This window comes from Aotus nancymaae, unplaced genomic scaffold, assembly GCF_030222135.1.
Source record: "Aotus nancymaae isolate 86718 unplaced genomic scaffold, 86718_ANA_hifiasm-v0.15.2.pri h1tg000029l, whole genome shotgun sequence".
Taxonomy (NCBI): Eukaryota; Metazoa; Chordata; class Mammalia; order Primates; family Aotidae; genus Aotus; species Aotus nancymaae.
The window spans coordinates 95,088,862-95,102,948 of record NW_026988442.1 but is presented as its reverse complement, the minus strand read 5'-3'; the positions used below and the strand labels follow the sequence as shown (position 1 = coordinate 95,102,948).

General features: G+C 53.6%; 2 protein-coding genes across 3 annotated transcripts in view; one reads left to right on the top strand and one right to left on the bottom strand.

Annotated features, from left to right (window-relative positions):
• Nucleotides 1-451: 451 nt before the first annotated feature.
• AMER3 (APC membrane recruitment protein 3) lies at nt 452-3,889 on the bottom strand. Its single transcript, XM_012434244.2, has one exon. The coding sequence runs from the start codon at nt 3,887-3,889 to the stop codon at nt 1,304-1,306; it is 2,586 nt and encodes an 861-aa protein (XP_012289667.2). The 3' UTR covers nt 452-1,303.
• A 5,743-nt stretch (nt 3,890-9,632) lies between these two features.
• The window catches only part of LOC110568332 (serine protease 40-like), a 45,572-nt gene continuing 41,117 nt past the window's right edge, over nt 9,633-14,087 (top strand). For both annotated transcript variants that reach the window (XM_064382882.1, XM_064382881.1), the window contains exon 1: nt 9,633-9,701. In XM_064382882.1, coding sequence (XP_064238952.1) covers nt 9,673-9,701 — 29 coding nt within the window. In that variant the 5' untranslated portion in view covers nt 9,633-9,672. The remainder of the gene's footprint in view (nt 9,702-14,087) is intronic.

Sequence of the window (14,087 nt, the reverse complement as noted above, 5' to 3'; positions counted from 1 at the left end):
TGGTTCCTGAGGCTTTCGTTCTGAGCCACCCTGCCAGCGTCCCAGGTTGACTGTGTGTGTAAGCTTTGTGTGTGTGCATATAAACGTCAAGACTTCCTCAATAGGCCGGGCGCGGTGGCTCACGCCTGTAATCCCAGCACTTTGGGAGGCAGAGGCGGGTGCATCACGAGGTCAAGAGATCGAGACCATCCTGGTCAACATGGTGAAACCCCGTCTCTACTAAACATATAAAAAATCAGCTGGGCACGGTGGTGCGTGCCTGTAATCCCAGCTACTCAGGAGGCTGAGGCAGGAGAATTGCCTGAACCCAGGAGGTGCAGGTTGCGGTGAGCCGAGGTCATGCCATTGCACTCCAGCCTGGGTAACAAGAGCGAAACTCCGTCTCAAAAAAAAAAAAAAAAAAAAAAGACTTCCTCAATAAACGAAGAGATGTAATTTTTGTGCGTCTGCATTTGTGAGAGATGAAAGTTCATGCCATCTGTGCTCTTGGGCAATTGCACGTGTGGTGGTGGCCCATCATTGATTGACTTCGTCAAAAGACTGAGGTTGTTGGTCCTGATATGACTGCAGATATAAAGCCGGGTGCACACAATTACCACGCACACTGACGTGCAGGTATACATTCCGATTTCCACCTATTTCTTTACGAACATAGTTTGTCTGCTAATAACTCACACCCACGTAACTGTCATTAGTATGCCTGAGTGTTTATGCTTGCAAAAATACGAATTATTGCCTATTTTATTGTGTAAAGTGTCTGGTGATGTGTTCTGTTCTGCTTTCATAAGCTTCTCAAATAAATCCTTTTAAGATGTCAATAAGTATCTTTACATTTTTTTAAAAAACATTTTCCCAGAATTATATTTCCAGGATTTAGCTCGTTTGGGATTGTGACTTCAGGACTTTAGAGTAACTTTGATCTTTTGGATTCTTAACGCTTGGGACTATGGCATTTGAGATTCCCACACATCCTGTGTAGGCTCATTGGCTCTCTGCCTCCCATTTACAATGGGCAGCTCTTTCTCCCCATCAGTTTCAAGCCCCAGCTCCTCTCTCCAGCATCTGCATGAGGAGCAGCTAGGTGCTTGCAGCTTCGCGCCGGCTTTGGCCTGGGCTGCCTGAGCTGGTGGGTTCAGGCAAGGACGCCTCCATGTGAACGTGCCAGCCTCTGCATGCCTGAGTCCTGCCACCCCTCCCCCAGCACAGTCCTCCCATCAGGGACAAAAGATAGAGATTTGAGTCCTAGGCTCTCCTCAAAGTGGTCATGAAGACACATGCAGTTCCTGGTCCGGGTGAGCCTGTCCTACAGGTGGGGCTCGGCCACGGCTGGCCTGGAGGCCCCCACTTCTCTCTGGCCACAGAGGAGGCCCTCACGGGCCAGGAGGCTGCAGCGGCATTCTGGGGCACTTGCAGAGACCACTCCCTCCCGCTGGCTGTTCAAAGTGAGGCCCAGGCTTTCTGGATGGTGGCCCCGGGGACTCCACCGGGCAGTAGGGGCTGAAGGGGGCTCAGAGTCCAGCTGGCTGCCATGTGCCACCTGCTCCATAGCCCCTGTGCTGAGCTGCAGGGACTGGTCCTCCAGAGAGGCCCAGGCCTGGACACCTAGCCCGGTGGGCTCCATCTTGAGCCAGCTCGGGTCCCGGACACGATCTCGACACCTCTGGTCCTGTGTGCTGGCCGAGTAGGGTAGGCCATGGACAGTGGCCATGCTGGGGGAGCTGCTGGACTGTTTCTGCTCCAGAATGTCAGGGCCCCTGGCCTGGCACTGCCCAAAGACCCCACTGCCCATGTCCAGCCTTGGAGGCCACGCGACCGGGGGCTGGTCGTTTGAGCTGATCTTCAGAGCTGCCACACGGGCAGCACAGTCTGCCAGCATGGGCTCTGCATCCAGAGTGCCACCTCCGTGACCTGGCCTCCGGGGGCCTTGGAAACACCCCAGGACCCCAGGTGACCCAGGTTCCTTCTGGGAGCAAGGCCAGGCAGAAGGGATTGGGGCCTTGCTTTTACTGGAAGTATCTGTTGTCGAAGTGGCTGCAGACTCCACAGAGGAGAACAAGCCTTCAGAGCAACCTCGTGTCCCTTCCTCTCGAGAGGGATCCCTGGACAGCGTGCTGGTCCCTTGTGTGGCCGCCCCGAGGGCCTTGCTCTCTCCAGCATGCAGGCCTGTGGTGCCCGGGTGTGCCCACAGCTCCTGCCTGCTGGGTGCTGAGCACACTGTCGCCCCCCCTGCATCTGAGGCCATGCCCTCCCTGCCCCCCAGTTTCTCTGTGGGTGCCCTGGGGGCTCCCTGGGGACCAGGCGGGGCTGCGGGCTGCCCAGGGGTGGGTGGAGCCCGGGGCGTGGGGCCTCGGCGCAGCCAGCTGACAATGCCCATGGTGATGGCAAGCTCGGTGTCACACAGCTTCAGCAGGCACTCCTTGCCCTTCCAGGAGCTCTGCAGAAAGCCCTGGCTGAGCAGGTCAGGGCCTGGTGCTGGGGCCAGGTTCTCCTCGGCCCCCACTCGGAAGCTGCACATGGACAGTGGCGTCCCCAGGGCTGGCCCCGACAGACTCTCAGACACGCACAGGTCGTCATCTGGACTGGGGCCAACAGGTCCCTCGCTGGGGTCGTGGAAGAGCTCGTAGAGGGCGTCCCCACTGTAGCTGTCCCGTGGGAAGGTGGCAGCAGGTGTGCCTGGGCTCTCGGCCTCCTTCTTGTTCTCCTCGAGGCCTGGCGAGAAGGAGTCATAGTAGCCCTCATCACTTGTGGACACGGATTCGGGCTGCTCACTCTTGGGGGTTCCTGTGTCGACGGAGCTGGCTTTGGAGCCACTGCGAGGGTCCCTGCAGGGGCAGAGGGGCAGCTCAGCAAGCCCAGCTGCGTCCAGCCGGGGCTGGTCCCTGTCTGTCCCCTGGGGGCCCGCAAGCCACGGGCCCAGCAGGGCTCGCTGCTGCTGCTGCACCGAGCAATTCACGCTGTCCCAGAACCTGGTGAAGTCAGAGGCTTCATTCTGGGCGGGCGAGGTCAGTTGCTCCACACTGCCCTGGAGGGGACCCCTGGGAACCTTGCTGTCCAGGCCCTGAGCAGCCTGGGTTGGGCTCTCTGGGCCCTCATTCAGCTCCAAGGATGGCACCGAGCTCTCATCTGCAAAGACCTCCCCACAACCCGTGAGCGAGTCGAAGCTCTGGAGTGAAGCCACATCGTCACACAAGGCCCTGCAGAGACCAAAGGATGCATCGGCCAGGAGCTCGCTGTCCCACAGGTCCTGGCACAGGCTGTCCAGACCTGGCCCCTCCCCCGAGGGGAAGAAGGCTTTGCTTCGCTGGCCCCCAGGGTCTGACGGGTCCCCTGCGGAGGGCAGGCTCTTCCCCTCAGCAGCCAGTGAGGCCAAGTCCTCAGCCTTGCTTCTGCGGATGTGGAATAGGTTCCGGAAGCACTTCTTGGGCCTTTTCAGGGAAATCCTCTTCCTCGGGATGCTCTTGGCCACAGCCGGCACGAAGGGCATCTGGGGCACGAAGTGGCGGTAGTCGATCATGCGCCGGCTGCCTGGGGAGCCCGGGAAGCTTGCACTGCCCACCAGCTGCCCTGTGGCAGCCGAGGCCCCGCCTGCCCCAGACACGCTGTCGTGGGTCTTGCTCTTTCGCACAGGTTTGAAGGCGGTTCCACAGAGGGCTGCGGGTCCCCCCTTGGGGTCCAGCTGTGCCCCTTTGTTGGGGCATCTGTCATATCCTTGGGCGCTGGGGCCGGCTTGGGGGCCCTTCTCAACGTGGGGCCTCGGCTGCCCTCCTGGCAGGACTGACCAGGGGCCCGCCCCCTCCCTGGCTGGAGCCGTGGCTGCCGGGTCTGGGGGTTTCTCGTGGGAAACCTGCAGGCTGGACTTGACGAAGGTCTTTCCTCTCCTCAGCTCCATGCTGCCAGTGCCCCGGCTGCTGTGGAGGAAAGCGGGAGGCACTCAGTGTCGTAGATGGGAGCGCCGGAATCTGGAAGACCCTGACTACCGCTCTCTCACAGCTCACTCTCTGCAGGGGCCTCTGTCCCAGGAGATCCTCTTTGCAGGTCGGGGGAGAGATGGGAGCTATGCTCACTCACTGCTCCTGCCTTTATAGACAACGGCCTAATGCACACAGTAGGAGCCAAAACGAGAGCTCCCTGGGGCCTGGTGATTGCTGCACCCATGAGTGCTTGGCTCTCCCAATGCCCTTGTTAGCTCATTTGGCTCATTCAGACTCCCACGTTCTGTGTCGAATGCCCAGCATTCTACAAACAGCTCCTCAGTATATCCGCAGCCTGTCCTGAGGAGGAGGTGTCATGGCCCTTCTGAGCGAATGGGCAGAGGATCCAATTAGGGCAGTTGCCTCTTTCATCAAGGCAGCTAAAAGGACACCCACGCCTGCCTGCCTTTTGGGCTGAAGGCAGCTGACCCTCAGCTGGGGCTGTGGGGGTGTGCATGCTGCAAATTCCAGAACTGTGTGCCCATCGGGGGAGGCCAGGCTTCATCTACAGAGGCCGTCAGGCAAGACACAGCCCAGCACCTCACGGTGCATGCAGAGCACGGACAGAGAGGAGCTGTGGTGGCAGACGAGCATGGGACACAGGATGGGAAGGCAGCTGCCACCTTTTGTGCACGCATCATTGATGCATACTGATGCCTGCGGCGCCATCCAGAGGAGGTTTCTGAAGCCTGGTCTGAGTTCAGTGGGAAAGGGTGCTGGGGTCTGCCCTGGGCACGGAGGTGGGCAGGTGGCAGCCACTTGACTGTCTTGGCCCAGCTAGGGCATCCGGCCTTATCCTGAGATCAGTGGGGAGCTGCAGCCATCTGCCCGTGGGTGGGTGGAAGCCGGGACTATAATGAAGTTGGTGGTCTAGGACCATGCATCTGACCTCTGAGTGGAGGACAGGAAAAAAATGAGCCGTGAGCAGACAGGACTTGCCAGAGGCAGTCCGAATGGGGTAAGGACGGGGAGCAAGGCAGGCGGAGGCTGTAGGGGTAACACAGGGTCTTCCAAAGGGAAGAACGCCAGGGTTCAGCAACGGCAGGAAGAGAAGCAGCCAGGGAGTTCTGGGGCCAAGGCTTGGATCTACACCAAGAGCAGGGGACAGTCGAGGAGGGAAATGAGGGGATGAGGGCGGGAGCTGAGCCAAGGGGAAAAAGAGCTAGAGTCTAGTTTTAAACATGCTGTCTTGGGGTGTGCCCAGGAAGAGAGGACAGACAGTCCCTCCTTTCCGTTCCCCTCACTGTGTCCTCATGGCCCTGGCCTCAGGCTCCTCCTTTGCTCGGAAACACCTCTGTCTGCCAGGGTCCCACCGTTTTTGGTGGTGAGTGGCCTGAGTGTCAGTCCTCTGTCAGTCTGGCCAGGGAGAGACTGTGGCTGGCTCCTTTGCCTCTCCATAAGGACTACCAAGCAGCAGCCCTGCACTCATCCCCCAGCTCCTGGCTGCGAGGAAGCCTGCGGCACGAGCATGGCCTGGGGCTCCGTCAGCTTGTGTGCCTTTCACACCCCACCCCAAGCAAGCCTTGCAGCTGTCTACCAGAGACCCTGAAATGCTTCTTCATGAGGACCCAGGTGGGCGAGGGGCTGCCTCGTAGCCCACTGGGCATGTTGAGGCCAAGAAGGTGGGAAGGGGTGGAAGAGCTGGCACTGCAGGAGCTGGCAGGGGCAAGCCGACCAGCCTCCACCAACTCCCACCCGAGGGAAGGGCATCCTCCCCTTGGAGCAGCGCCTCACACTTCAGGTTGGAGGAGGAGAGAAGCAGGCACCATGCCAGGACAGAGGGAGAGTGCCATGAGCAGCCACACCGGCTTTTCTGCCTCTTGCAGATGGTGCGTGCCTCAGCCTTTCCCACCTGCACCTGCAGACTCCACTCTGCACAATCCTTTGCAGTCATGATGAGGCCTCCCCAGCTCTACTGGGCTTAGCTGCACACAGCACAGGGCTTACTCTCCAAACTGTGGTTCAGATGACCCTGGCTGGAGTCTTGGTTACACCCACCTCACCAGGCGGAGATCTTGGCCCATAACCTTATGAGGGACACACTGTTGTAATCTCCATTTTATAAAGGATAAATTCAGATTCAGAAAAGTCAACGAACTGACCCAAGTCACACAGGTGTTAAGTGACAGAGCTGGGATCCGAACCCAGGTCTATCTGATTCGGAGCCTGACATTCTACAAACCAACAGCTCAGACTCTGTTGTGGGAAACCTAAAAGCAGAATAATAAATGTGTTTTCATGAAAAATATTGTAAAACAACGAAAGTGAAGATTAAAAGCAAGAAGGGTAGCTCACACAGATTTAGAAAAATTATAATTGAAGGTAATAATAATTTTTATGGCAGGAAATTTGGGAAATATTCATTATGAGATCTCTATTTTCCTTATTCTTTTCTATGTTTTGGAAAAACCTTTTGATTGACATTCTTTTGGAAATAACTTCAGCCAGGCACAGCAAGGATTATTTCACTGTGTGCAGAATTTTGCAACTGCAAAAACAAAAATGTTTTATTTGATATATATGTCTATAAATAAAACTTCCAGCTTCTCAGTTCTCATAACAGTCAACTGATTGAAAATCATGAACAGTTGGAAATTTCACTCCACTCTGAACTTGAAAAATTATCCCTTAAAATAGTTGTCATTGCTACAGATGGCCAGACTCAGTGTCACTAACAATGCTAAGTCCACCTCCTGAGTTTATTCAGCACTCTGCGTAAAGACTGGACAATAATCATAGGATACAGAACAATGAACCAGAGACTAAGCGACACTGGGGCATCCCATGAACTCTAGTCTGTGTTCAGTCCAGTCCATATCCATATTAAAATATTTTATCGGAATCTGTCTCTTTGGAAATGTGTGACCTGTGATGGGGGTGGGAACTCCCTGGGTGGTTGGAGGGCCCACTGCTTGGCTGGAAGCAGGCTGAGAAGTCAAATCCTGTGACAATTCTCTGGGTCAGAGTGAGATTTGTGTGGACAGCCAGATGCTGGCATCATCACTGCCTGAGGGCAGAGGCCAAATGCATCCCGTTTCTCAATTGCAAAAATGCACTGTTTTGTAACCCTGTGGTTATAGGCCCTGTCAGTGGAACCCCAGCAAGAAATGCGACAGGTCTACTCCCTCAAGTGTCACATCCCTCCCCCAGGGAGAGCTCAGACCTGTCCCTACCCTCCTGGCGCCCTCTTGTCTGCAGGGCTCAGCAACCACCAGCTATTCATTCTGGCACTTGATCTCACTCCCCAGTGAGATTGAAAATCCTTTAAGGTCCAGGATTCCAACTATAGTAGGCGGTGAGCTATTACTTAATTAAATAAACTATTTTGTGTTTGAGACATCTTAGCCAAATGTTTACATCTAAGTTTCCTAAAGAGGATGCAGAGTCTGAGATTTTAATTCTGTGATACAGTTTATGTTAATCATTTTCTTTTCTTTTTCTTTTTTTTGAGACAGAGGCTTACTCTGTCATTCAGGCTGGAGTGCAGTGGCACAATCTCAGCCCACTACAACCTCTGCCTCCCGGGTTCAAGCAATTCTCCTGCCTCAGCCTCCCAAGTAGCTGGGACTACAGGCGCACGCCATCACGTCTGGCCAATTTTTTTAATTATGTGCCTCATTTTCTAAGACAGGTTTCAGTGACACCAGGGCCCTGGGCTGAGTCTTTCGTTTCTAAGATGAACTTGCAAATTCCATAGGAACAGCGACCACACAACATATTTAGTTAATCAATTCTGTTACAAGGATGTGATATTTAAACCAAACCCTAAAACACAGAAGAGGACAGCCAGGCAAAAGACACTGGACACATATTCCAGGCATCGAGGACACCCTTCAGAAAGGCCCCGAGGAGCAAGAGAAGGAGAATATTTAAGGATCTGAAAGTGAGCAGAGCAGCAGGCCAGAGGGATGAGGCATGGAGATGGGCTGTGCACACCACACCCAGCTTGAGGTCTCAGGGAGGGCCCTGCTTTTATCTGCGAGCCACGGGAAGCCAGCCTCCGAGGGTGTGTGACAGGGGCCAATTCTCACTTTCAAAGATGACTCCAGTTGCAGGTGAAAATGGACAGTGGAGACATGGAGGTGAGTCAGGAGCCCAAGCAGGGTTAAGGAGCGAGAAGGTGGAGGCAGACACTCCTGTGTCTGTGCACCTGCCATCACAGTGCTTCACACAGCACACACTGGCGTGAATGTAGTGCAAATTGGGCAAATGAAGTTATTCTACCGGTTGCTTTTCTACATGACTAACTCAGGCTTAGCTGGCAGCATCTTCTTTTTCCTTCGAGAAGGTAATTCTGTGCCTTTCTTTCCTTTCTTAACATGAAAGTGTCTGGCTATTTGATTTCTGGGAGCAAAATAAAAACCCTGGAGGAATAAACATGTAACAGAAACGTCTTGAGACATAAAACATTTGGCTAATAGTTTCGGTATTTGTTATGCTTTTCCTGGTGTCCAGGAAAGTCACAACAGTGAGCTACAAAGGAGTATATGGCGATTAAAAAAAAAAAAAAAAAAAAAAAGCTTAGGTCCAGGGACCTCTGGACACTGGGCTGGGGGCAGAGCTATGGGGCAACAGCATTCTTGATGGTAGGCTGTCTTGCCATGGGAGGGCTGGAGTGAGGGCCACTGTGGGGAAGGAAAGCGGCTGTGCTCTGGGGTGGGGGTGGGGGTGGGAGTGGGGAATAAAGCAGAAATAGAATCTGCAGAGAGAGCACCACCAAGCCACCCAACCCCCACGCTGGGGAGACAAAGGGCCCTCGGGAGGGAAGGTCCTGGCCCACCTTCGCGGAGGGCGCCTCTGGGAGGCCCTGGCCTGCCCAGGGACAAGGAGACGAGCCTCACAGCCTCCTCGGTTCTCCCCCAGCCCCCGCATCCGCGGGCGGAGGGTTTCTTCGCTTCACTAGCCCAGACCTAAAAGGGTCACCGCCCCCAGGTCCCTGACTGCGCCTGGCACAGCTGGGTCGAGGGTGCCGACCCTGCTTCCTGCACTCAGCCCACCCATCGCGCCAGAGAACGCACCAAATTCCGCAATCCTCTCCCTCCCCCCAGGGTCCACGACCGCGGGGCAGGACCCACGCGGCCTCTCGGGGCCTTGGCGACTTACCGCTGGGCGCCTGCAGCGTAACAGGGCGCGGCCGCGGCTGGGTCGGCCACCGCGATCGAGCGCGAGCCCCGCTCAGCACCACGGTCAGCTCCCGGCTCCAGGGGCCCCGCGGGGTCGGGCGGGCGAGGGTGAAGCCGCCGGAGGGGAGGGCCCGGCGGGAGGGGAGGGGGCCCGGCGGGAGGGGAGGGGGCCCGGCGGGAGGGGAGGGCCCGGCGGGCGCAGGGGCCGGTGCGCGGGGGTGGAGCGGCGGGGGCTGCTCCGCTCGGGCGGCGCTCGGGCCGGCTTTGTCTGAGTGCGTCGCCCCGTCTCCGATTCTGGGTGTCTCTGCCTCCCTCGGGCGCAGCCGTCTGCCCTCGCCCCCGTGCGCACGGCGCCCCCGCCGCGGTCCCCTCTCCCGGGAGAGCGCAGGTGTGGGAGCCCCTCCCCTCAGCCCCAGCGCCAGCCGCGCCGGCCGCGACGCTCTCGGAAGGGCTGGGCCACCCGGAGCCTCGTCCTGAGTCCTACCCGGGCTTCGGAGCGGGCCTGCGAGAAGGGCCAGGCCAGTCTGGGGCTGCGAGGCACGGTCTCCCCTTGGAGAAGGGACCTGATTCTATTATGAATGAGAAGGAAGAGGCCGTCGCCCTGCAGGTACTCACCGTGTGCGGTTTGCTGGTGCGTGCCCGCCGCAGTCTTGGGGGAGGAGCAGAAGTGCTGTGGGGACCCCCCTCTCCGCAGAGCTGAGGACGAGGGGTCTGCACGCGGGGTTCACTGCCCGGGGCTGGGGTGGATGAAGTAACTCCAGGAAGGCTCAGGCAGCAGTGCCAGGAGTGTGGGGCGGGTGCGTGGGGTGGGGAGCGGGGAGCGCACAGCCGGTGCTGGGGAGGGGCTAATGCCAACGGGAGGCTCGGACCGAGGCGTGCCCGGGTTGGACAGGACTGGAGGACGCAGGAGTCTCGGGTCCAGGCTGGGGCTGCGGCTGAAGGGAGGGCAGGGCTCAGGTGGATGAGGGAAGCCAGGCCTTTCCCTGAGCTTGGTGGGCTCACTCCCAGTCACCCTGTCCGAGAGCTCAGGACACAGAGTCGTCTCACCCCAGAGCCATGAGGCCACTCATCCTCCAGGCAGGACAGTCCCCACCCCGGGTGACCCACCTTCTTATATTTTGTAGATTTGAGCCCTCTTTCTATGCAACGACTAACTCAGCATGATCCCAGAGGCCCCCTGCCCACGTCGTTGGTGGTCCTGACCTTTTCTGGCAGATCCTGGCTGTGGGCATTCCCTGTTTTTCTCTTAATTAGGAACAATAATGAGGCAGTCTCTGCCTCATTGCCACGTACTCGCCAAGTCAGGGGTAGGACTCTCGCAGACCCCCACAGGCCTCCTTTTGTTAAAATTAATAAGCATTATCCTCTCTTATTATGCTCTCCCTTCTTTTGCATTTAAGGATCTTTTTATATTTCTTATAAAATCATACAATTGTGAGAACAGTTACAGACTCAGCTTCTTCCAGTGAGTGATAACTGCTCATTTTTGGCCAGTGTAAACTGTTCTAAGCCTTCTACTTTGTCATTTCAGAGAGTTTTAAAACACCCTTAACTTTTGGGCAACATGAAAATATATATTTAAAATTTTTTATTTCCCCAAGATGTGGGATCAGGTCTTCCCCAAGGGCCCTTGGAAAAATCTTTTACACTAGGCACCCAGTTCAGATACCACTGAACGATTTTTCTTTTTTTTTTTTGAGACGGAGTTTCGCTCTTGTTACCCAGGCTGGAATGCAATGGCGCGATCTCGGCTCACTGCAACCTCCGCCTCCTGGGTTCAGGCAATTCTCCTGCCTCAGCCTCCCGAGTAGCTGGGATTACAGGCGCGCACCACCGTGCCCAGCTAATTTTTTGTATTTTTACTAGAGACGGGGTTTCACCATGTTGACCAGGATGGTCTCGATCTCTTGACCTCATGATCCACCCGCCTCGGCCTCCCAAAGTGCTGGGATTACAGGCGTGAGCCACCGTGCCCGGCCACGATTTTTCTTAAATGTCATTCTAATGTGAAGTTACATTTTATTTTTACAATACACTGACTTAGATTCTCATCTGTGTTTTTGAGCAGTGGCTGTAAACCTTTTCTTTCCTCGCAGTAGCTTCTTGGTCACTTGCTTTGTTCCCGGGGTCTCGGACCTTCTGGCCACACCGTCCCTTGCTTTCTTGGCAGATCAGAGAGTTAACTGTGAACAGAAACAAGCCGGCCATCCACAGAGCCGGTCAGGGGAGCTGCATTTGTGGGGTACCATCAGACCTACTGCTCTGAGTGGTTTTTCTTTTAAAATGCTCCATGTTTTAAAACTTTTTTTTTTTTTTTAATGCAGAGTCTCGCTGTTTTGCTGAAGCTGGAGTGCAGTGGCACGATCGCAGCTCACTGCAACCTCTGTCTCCAGGGTTCAAGTGATTCTTCTGCCTCAGCCTCCCAAGTAGCTGGGACTGTAGGCATGTGCCACCATGCCAGGCTAATTTTTGAATTTTTAGTAGAGATGGGGTTTCACCATATTGTCGGGGCTGGTCTCAAACTTCTGACCTCATGATCCACCCACCTCAGCCTCCCAAAGGGCTGAGATAACAGGCGTGAGCCACTGCACCCAAGCTCTTTCGTATTTTCTAAACAATGAACAGTTGGTTTCTTTTTCTTTATTGTGCTAAAATATACATGATATGAATTTACCATTTACCCCTTTTTAAGTGTATAGTTCAGTGACATTTACACTCACTTTGTTGTGCAGCCATCACAGTCTATTTCCAAAACACGTTCCTGACCCCAACAGAAATTCTGTACCCATTAAGCACTAAAACCCCTCCTCCTCCTCTCCCCGTAGCTGCTGGGAACCACTATTCGACTTGTTTTTCTCTGATTTCGACCACTCTAGGCACCTCATAGAAGTGGAATCATACAGCATCTGTCTTTTTGTGGCCGGCTTATTTCACTTAGCATAACGGCTTCAGGATGCATCCACGTTGTAGCGTGTGTCAGAATATCCTTCCTTTTTAGGACTGGACATTATCCCGTTGTGTGTAGAGACCACATGTTGCGGTCGCTCCAACTTTGGCTATTGATAATAATGTACAAATATCTGTCAGGTTCCTGCCTTTAGTTCTTTGGAATAGAAACCATGGAAGTACAGTTGCTGGGTCGTATGGTTTCTGTGTTTAATTCTTTGAGAGGCCATCATGCTGTTCTCCGCTGTGTACAGTTTTACATTCCACCAGCAATGGAGAGCATTTCTTCATATCCTTGCCAACACTTGCTATTTGCTGGGTGTTTCTGTCTGTTGTTCGTTTATAAAGAGCAGCCATCCATGAGGATGGCTGTGAACTGGTGTATCATTGTGGTTTTGATTTATATTTTCCTAATGAGTGGTGATATTCAGCATGTTTTTATGCTTATTGGCCATTTGTATATACTCTTTGGGGAAATGTCTATTCAAGTCCCTCCTCCATTTTTAATCAGATTGTTCGTCTTTGTTGTTGAATTCTAGGAGTTGTTTATATATCCTGGATGTTAATCCCCTACCCAAGGTTTACTTATTTATTTATTTATTTTTGAGATGGCGCTTCCCTCTGTTGCCCAGGCTGGAGTGCAGTGGCACGATCTTGGCTCACTGTAACCTCCGCTTCCCAGGTTCAAGTGATTCTCCTGCCTCCCGAGTAGCTGTGATTACAGGCAGGTGCCACCACACTTGGCTAATTTTTTGTATTTTCAGTAAAGACAGGGTTTCACTGTGTTAGCTATGATGGTTGGATGATTTGCAAATATTTTCTCTCATTCTGTGGATTGCCTTGTCATTCCTGATGAGTGGCTTTTATTCATTTCCGTTAGGTCCAGGTTGTCTGTTTTTTGTATTGTTTCTTGAACTTTTTTGGTGTCATATCAAAGAAATCACTGCAAAATCCGATGTCACAAAGATTTTCTTCTAGAAGTTTTATACTTTTAGCTCTTCGATCAATTTTTAGTTAATTTTTGTATATGATATAAGGTAAGAGTCCAATTTCATTTTTTGATGTGACTATTCAGTTTTCTCAGCATAATTTGTTGAAAAGACTGTCCTTTCTCCATTGAATGGTCTTGGCATTCTTGTTGAAAATCATTTGACCAAATACCTGAGGGTTTGTTTCTAGGCTCTCTGTCCTACTTTATCCGTCTGTATGTCTGTCTTTGTACCACAGTGTTTTCATTACTGCAGCTTTGTCCCAGTCTACTTTTGTTAAAACAAAAAGCATTCAAACACCTGTAATCCCAGCACTTTGGGAGGCCAAGGCTGGTGGATCACAAGGTCAAGAGACCGAGACCATCCTGGTCAACATGGTGAAACCCCATCTATACTAAAAATACAGAAAATTAGCTGGGCATGGTGGCGCGTGCCTGTAGTCCCAGCTACTCAGGAGGCTGAGGCAGGAGAATTGCCTGAACCCAGGAGGCGGAGGTTGCGGTGAGCCGAGATCGCGCCATTGCACTCCAGCCTGGGTAACGACAGCAAAACTCCGTCTCAAAAAAAAAAAAAAAAAAGCATTCAAACCTCTTTATTTTAAAAGTTTATGTCGAGGTTCTCTGGCTTAGCTGTATTTCTTGTTTTTATCACTCTTATTAACAACCATGCCCTTCAACACTGGGGAAAAAAATAATGAAATACAGTTTATTTGGCACAATCTCATTTAACCTAAAAAAGGGCACAGGTAGCAAAATGATAGGGTCCGAAACTGGCTGGACCTGGGTGTTGTCTACTCCAACAAGTGGGAGGAGTGGGGCCTGAAAGAGCCCCTGGCCAATGAGCATAGATTCCCAACCCCACGCACGCTCCTGTAACCAGGAGAACTCACACAAAGTCCTGCCTCTCCCTAATCCCTCCACTGAAGTATTTGGCTCTGTTGGCCCCGTTTTCGCAGGACGGTATCATCTTCTTCACGCCTGCATTTCTCTCTGGCCACCGTTCCATCTATCTATTCATCCACCCATCCACATCCAACAAGTATTTATTTGGTGACTGTG

Excerpts from the sequence above, each read along its gene's own strand:
- AMER3 (XM_012434244.2), bottom strand. The coding sequence starts at position 3,889 with ATGGAGCTGAGGAGAGGAAAGACCTTCGTCAAGTCCAGCCTGCAGGTT.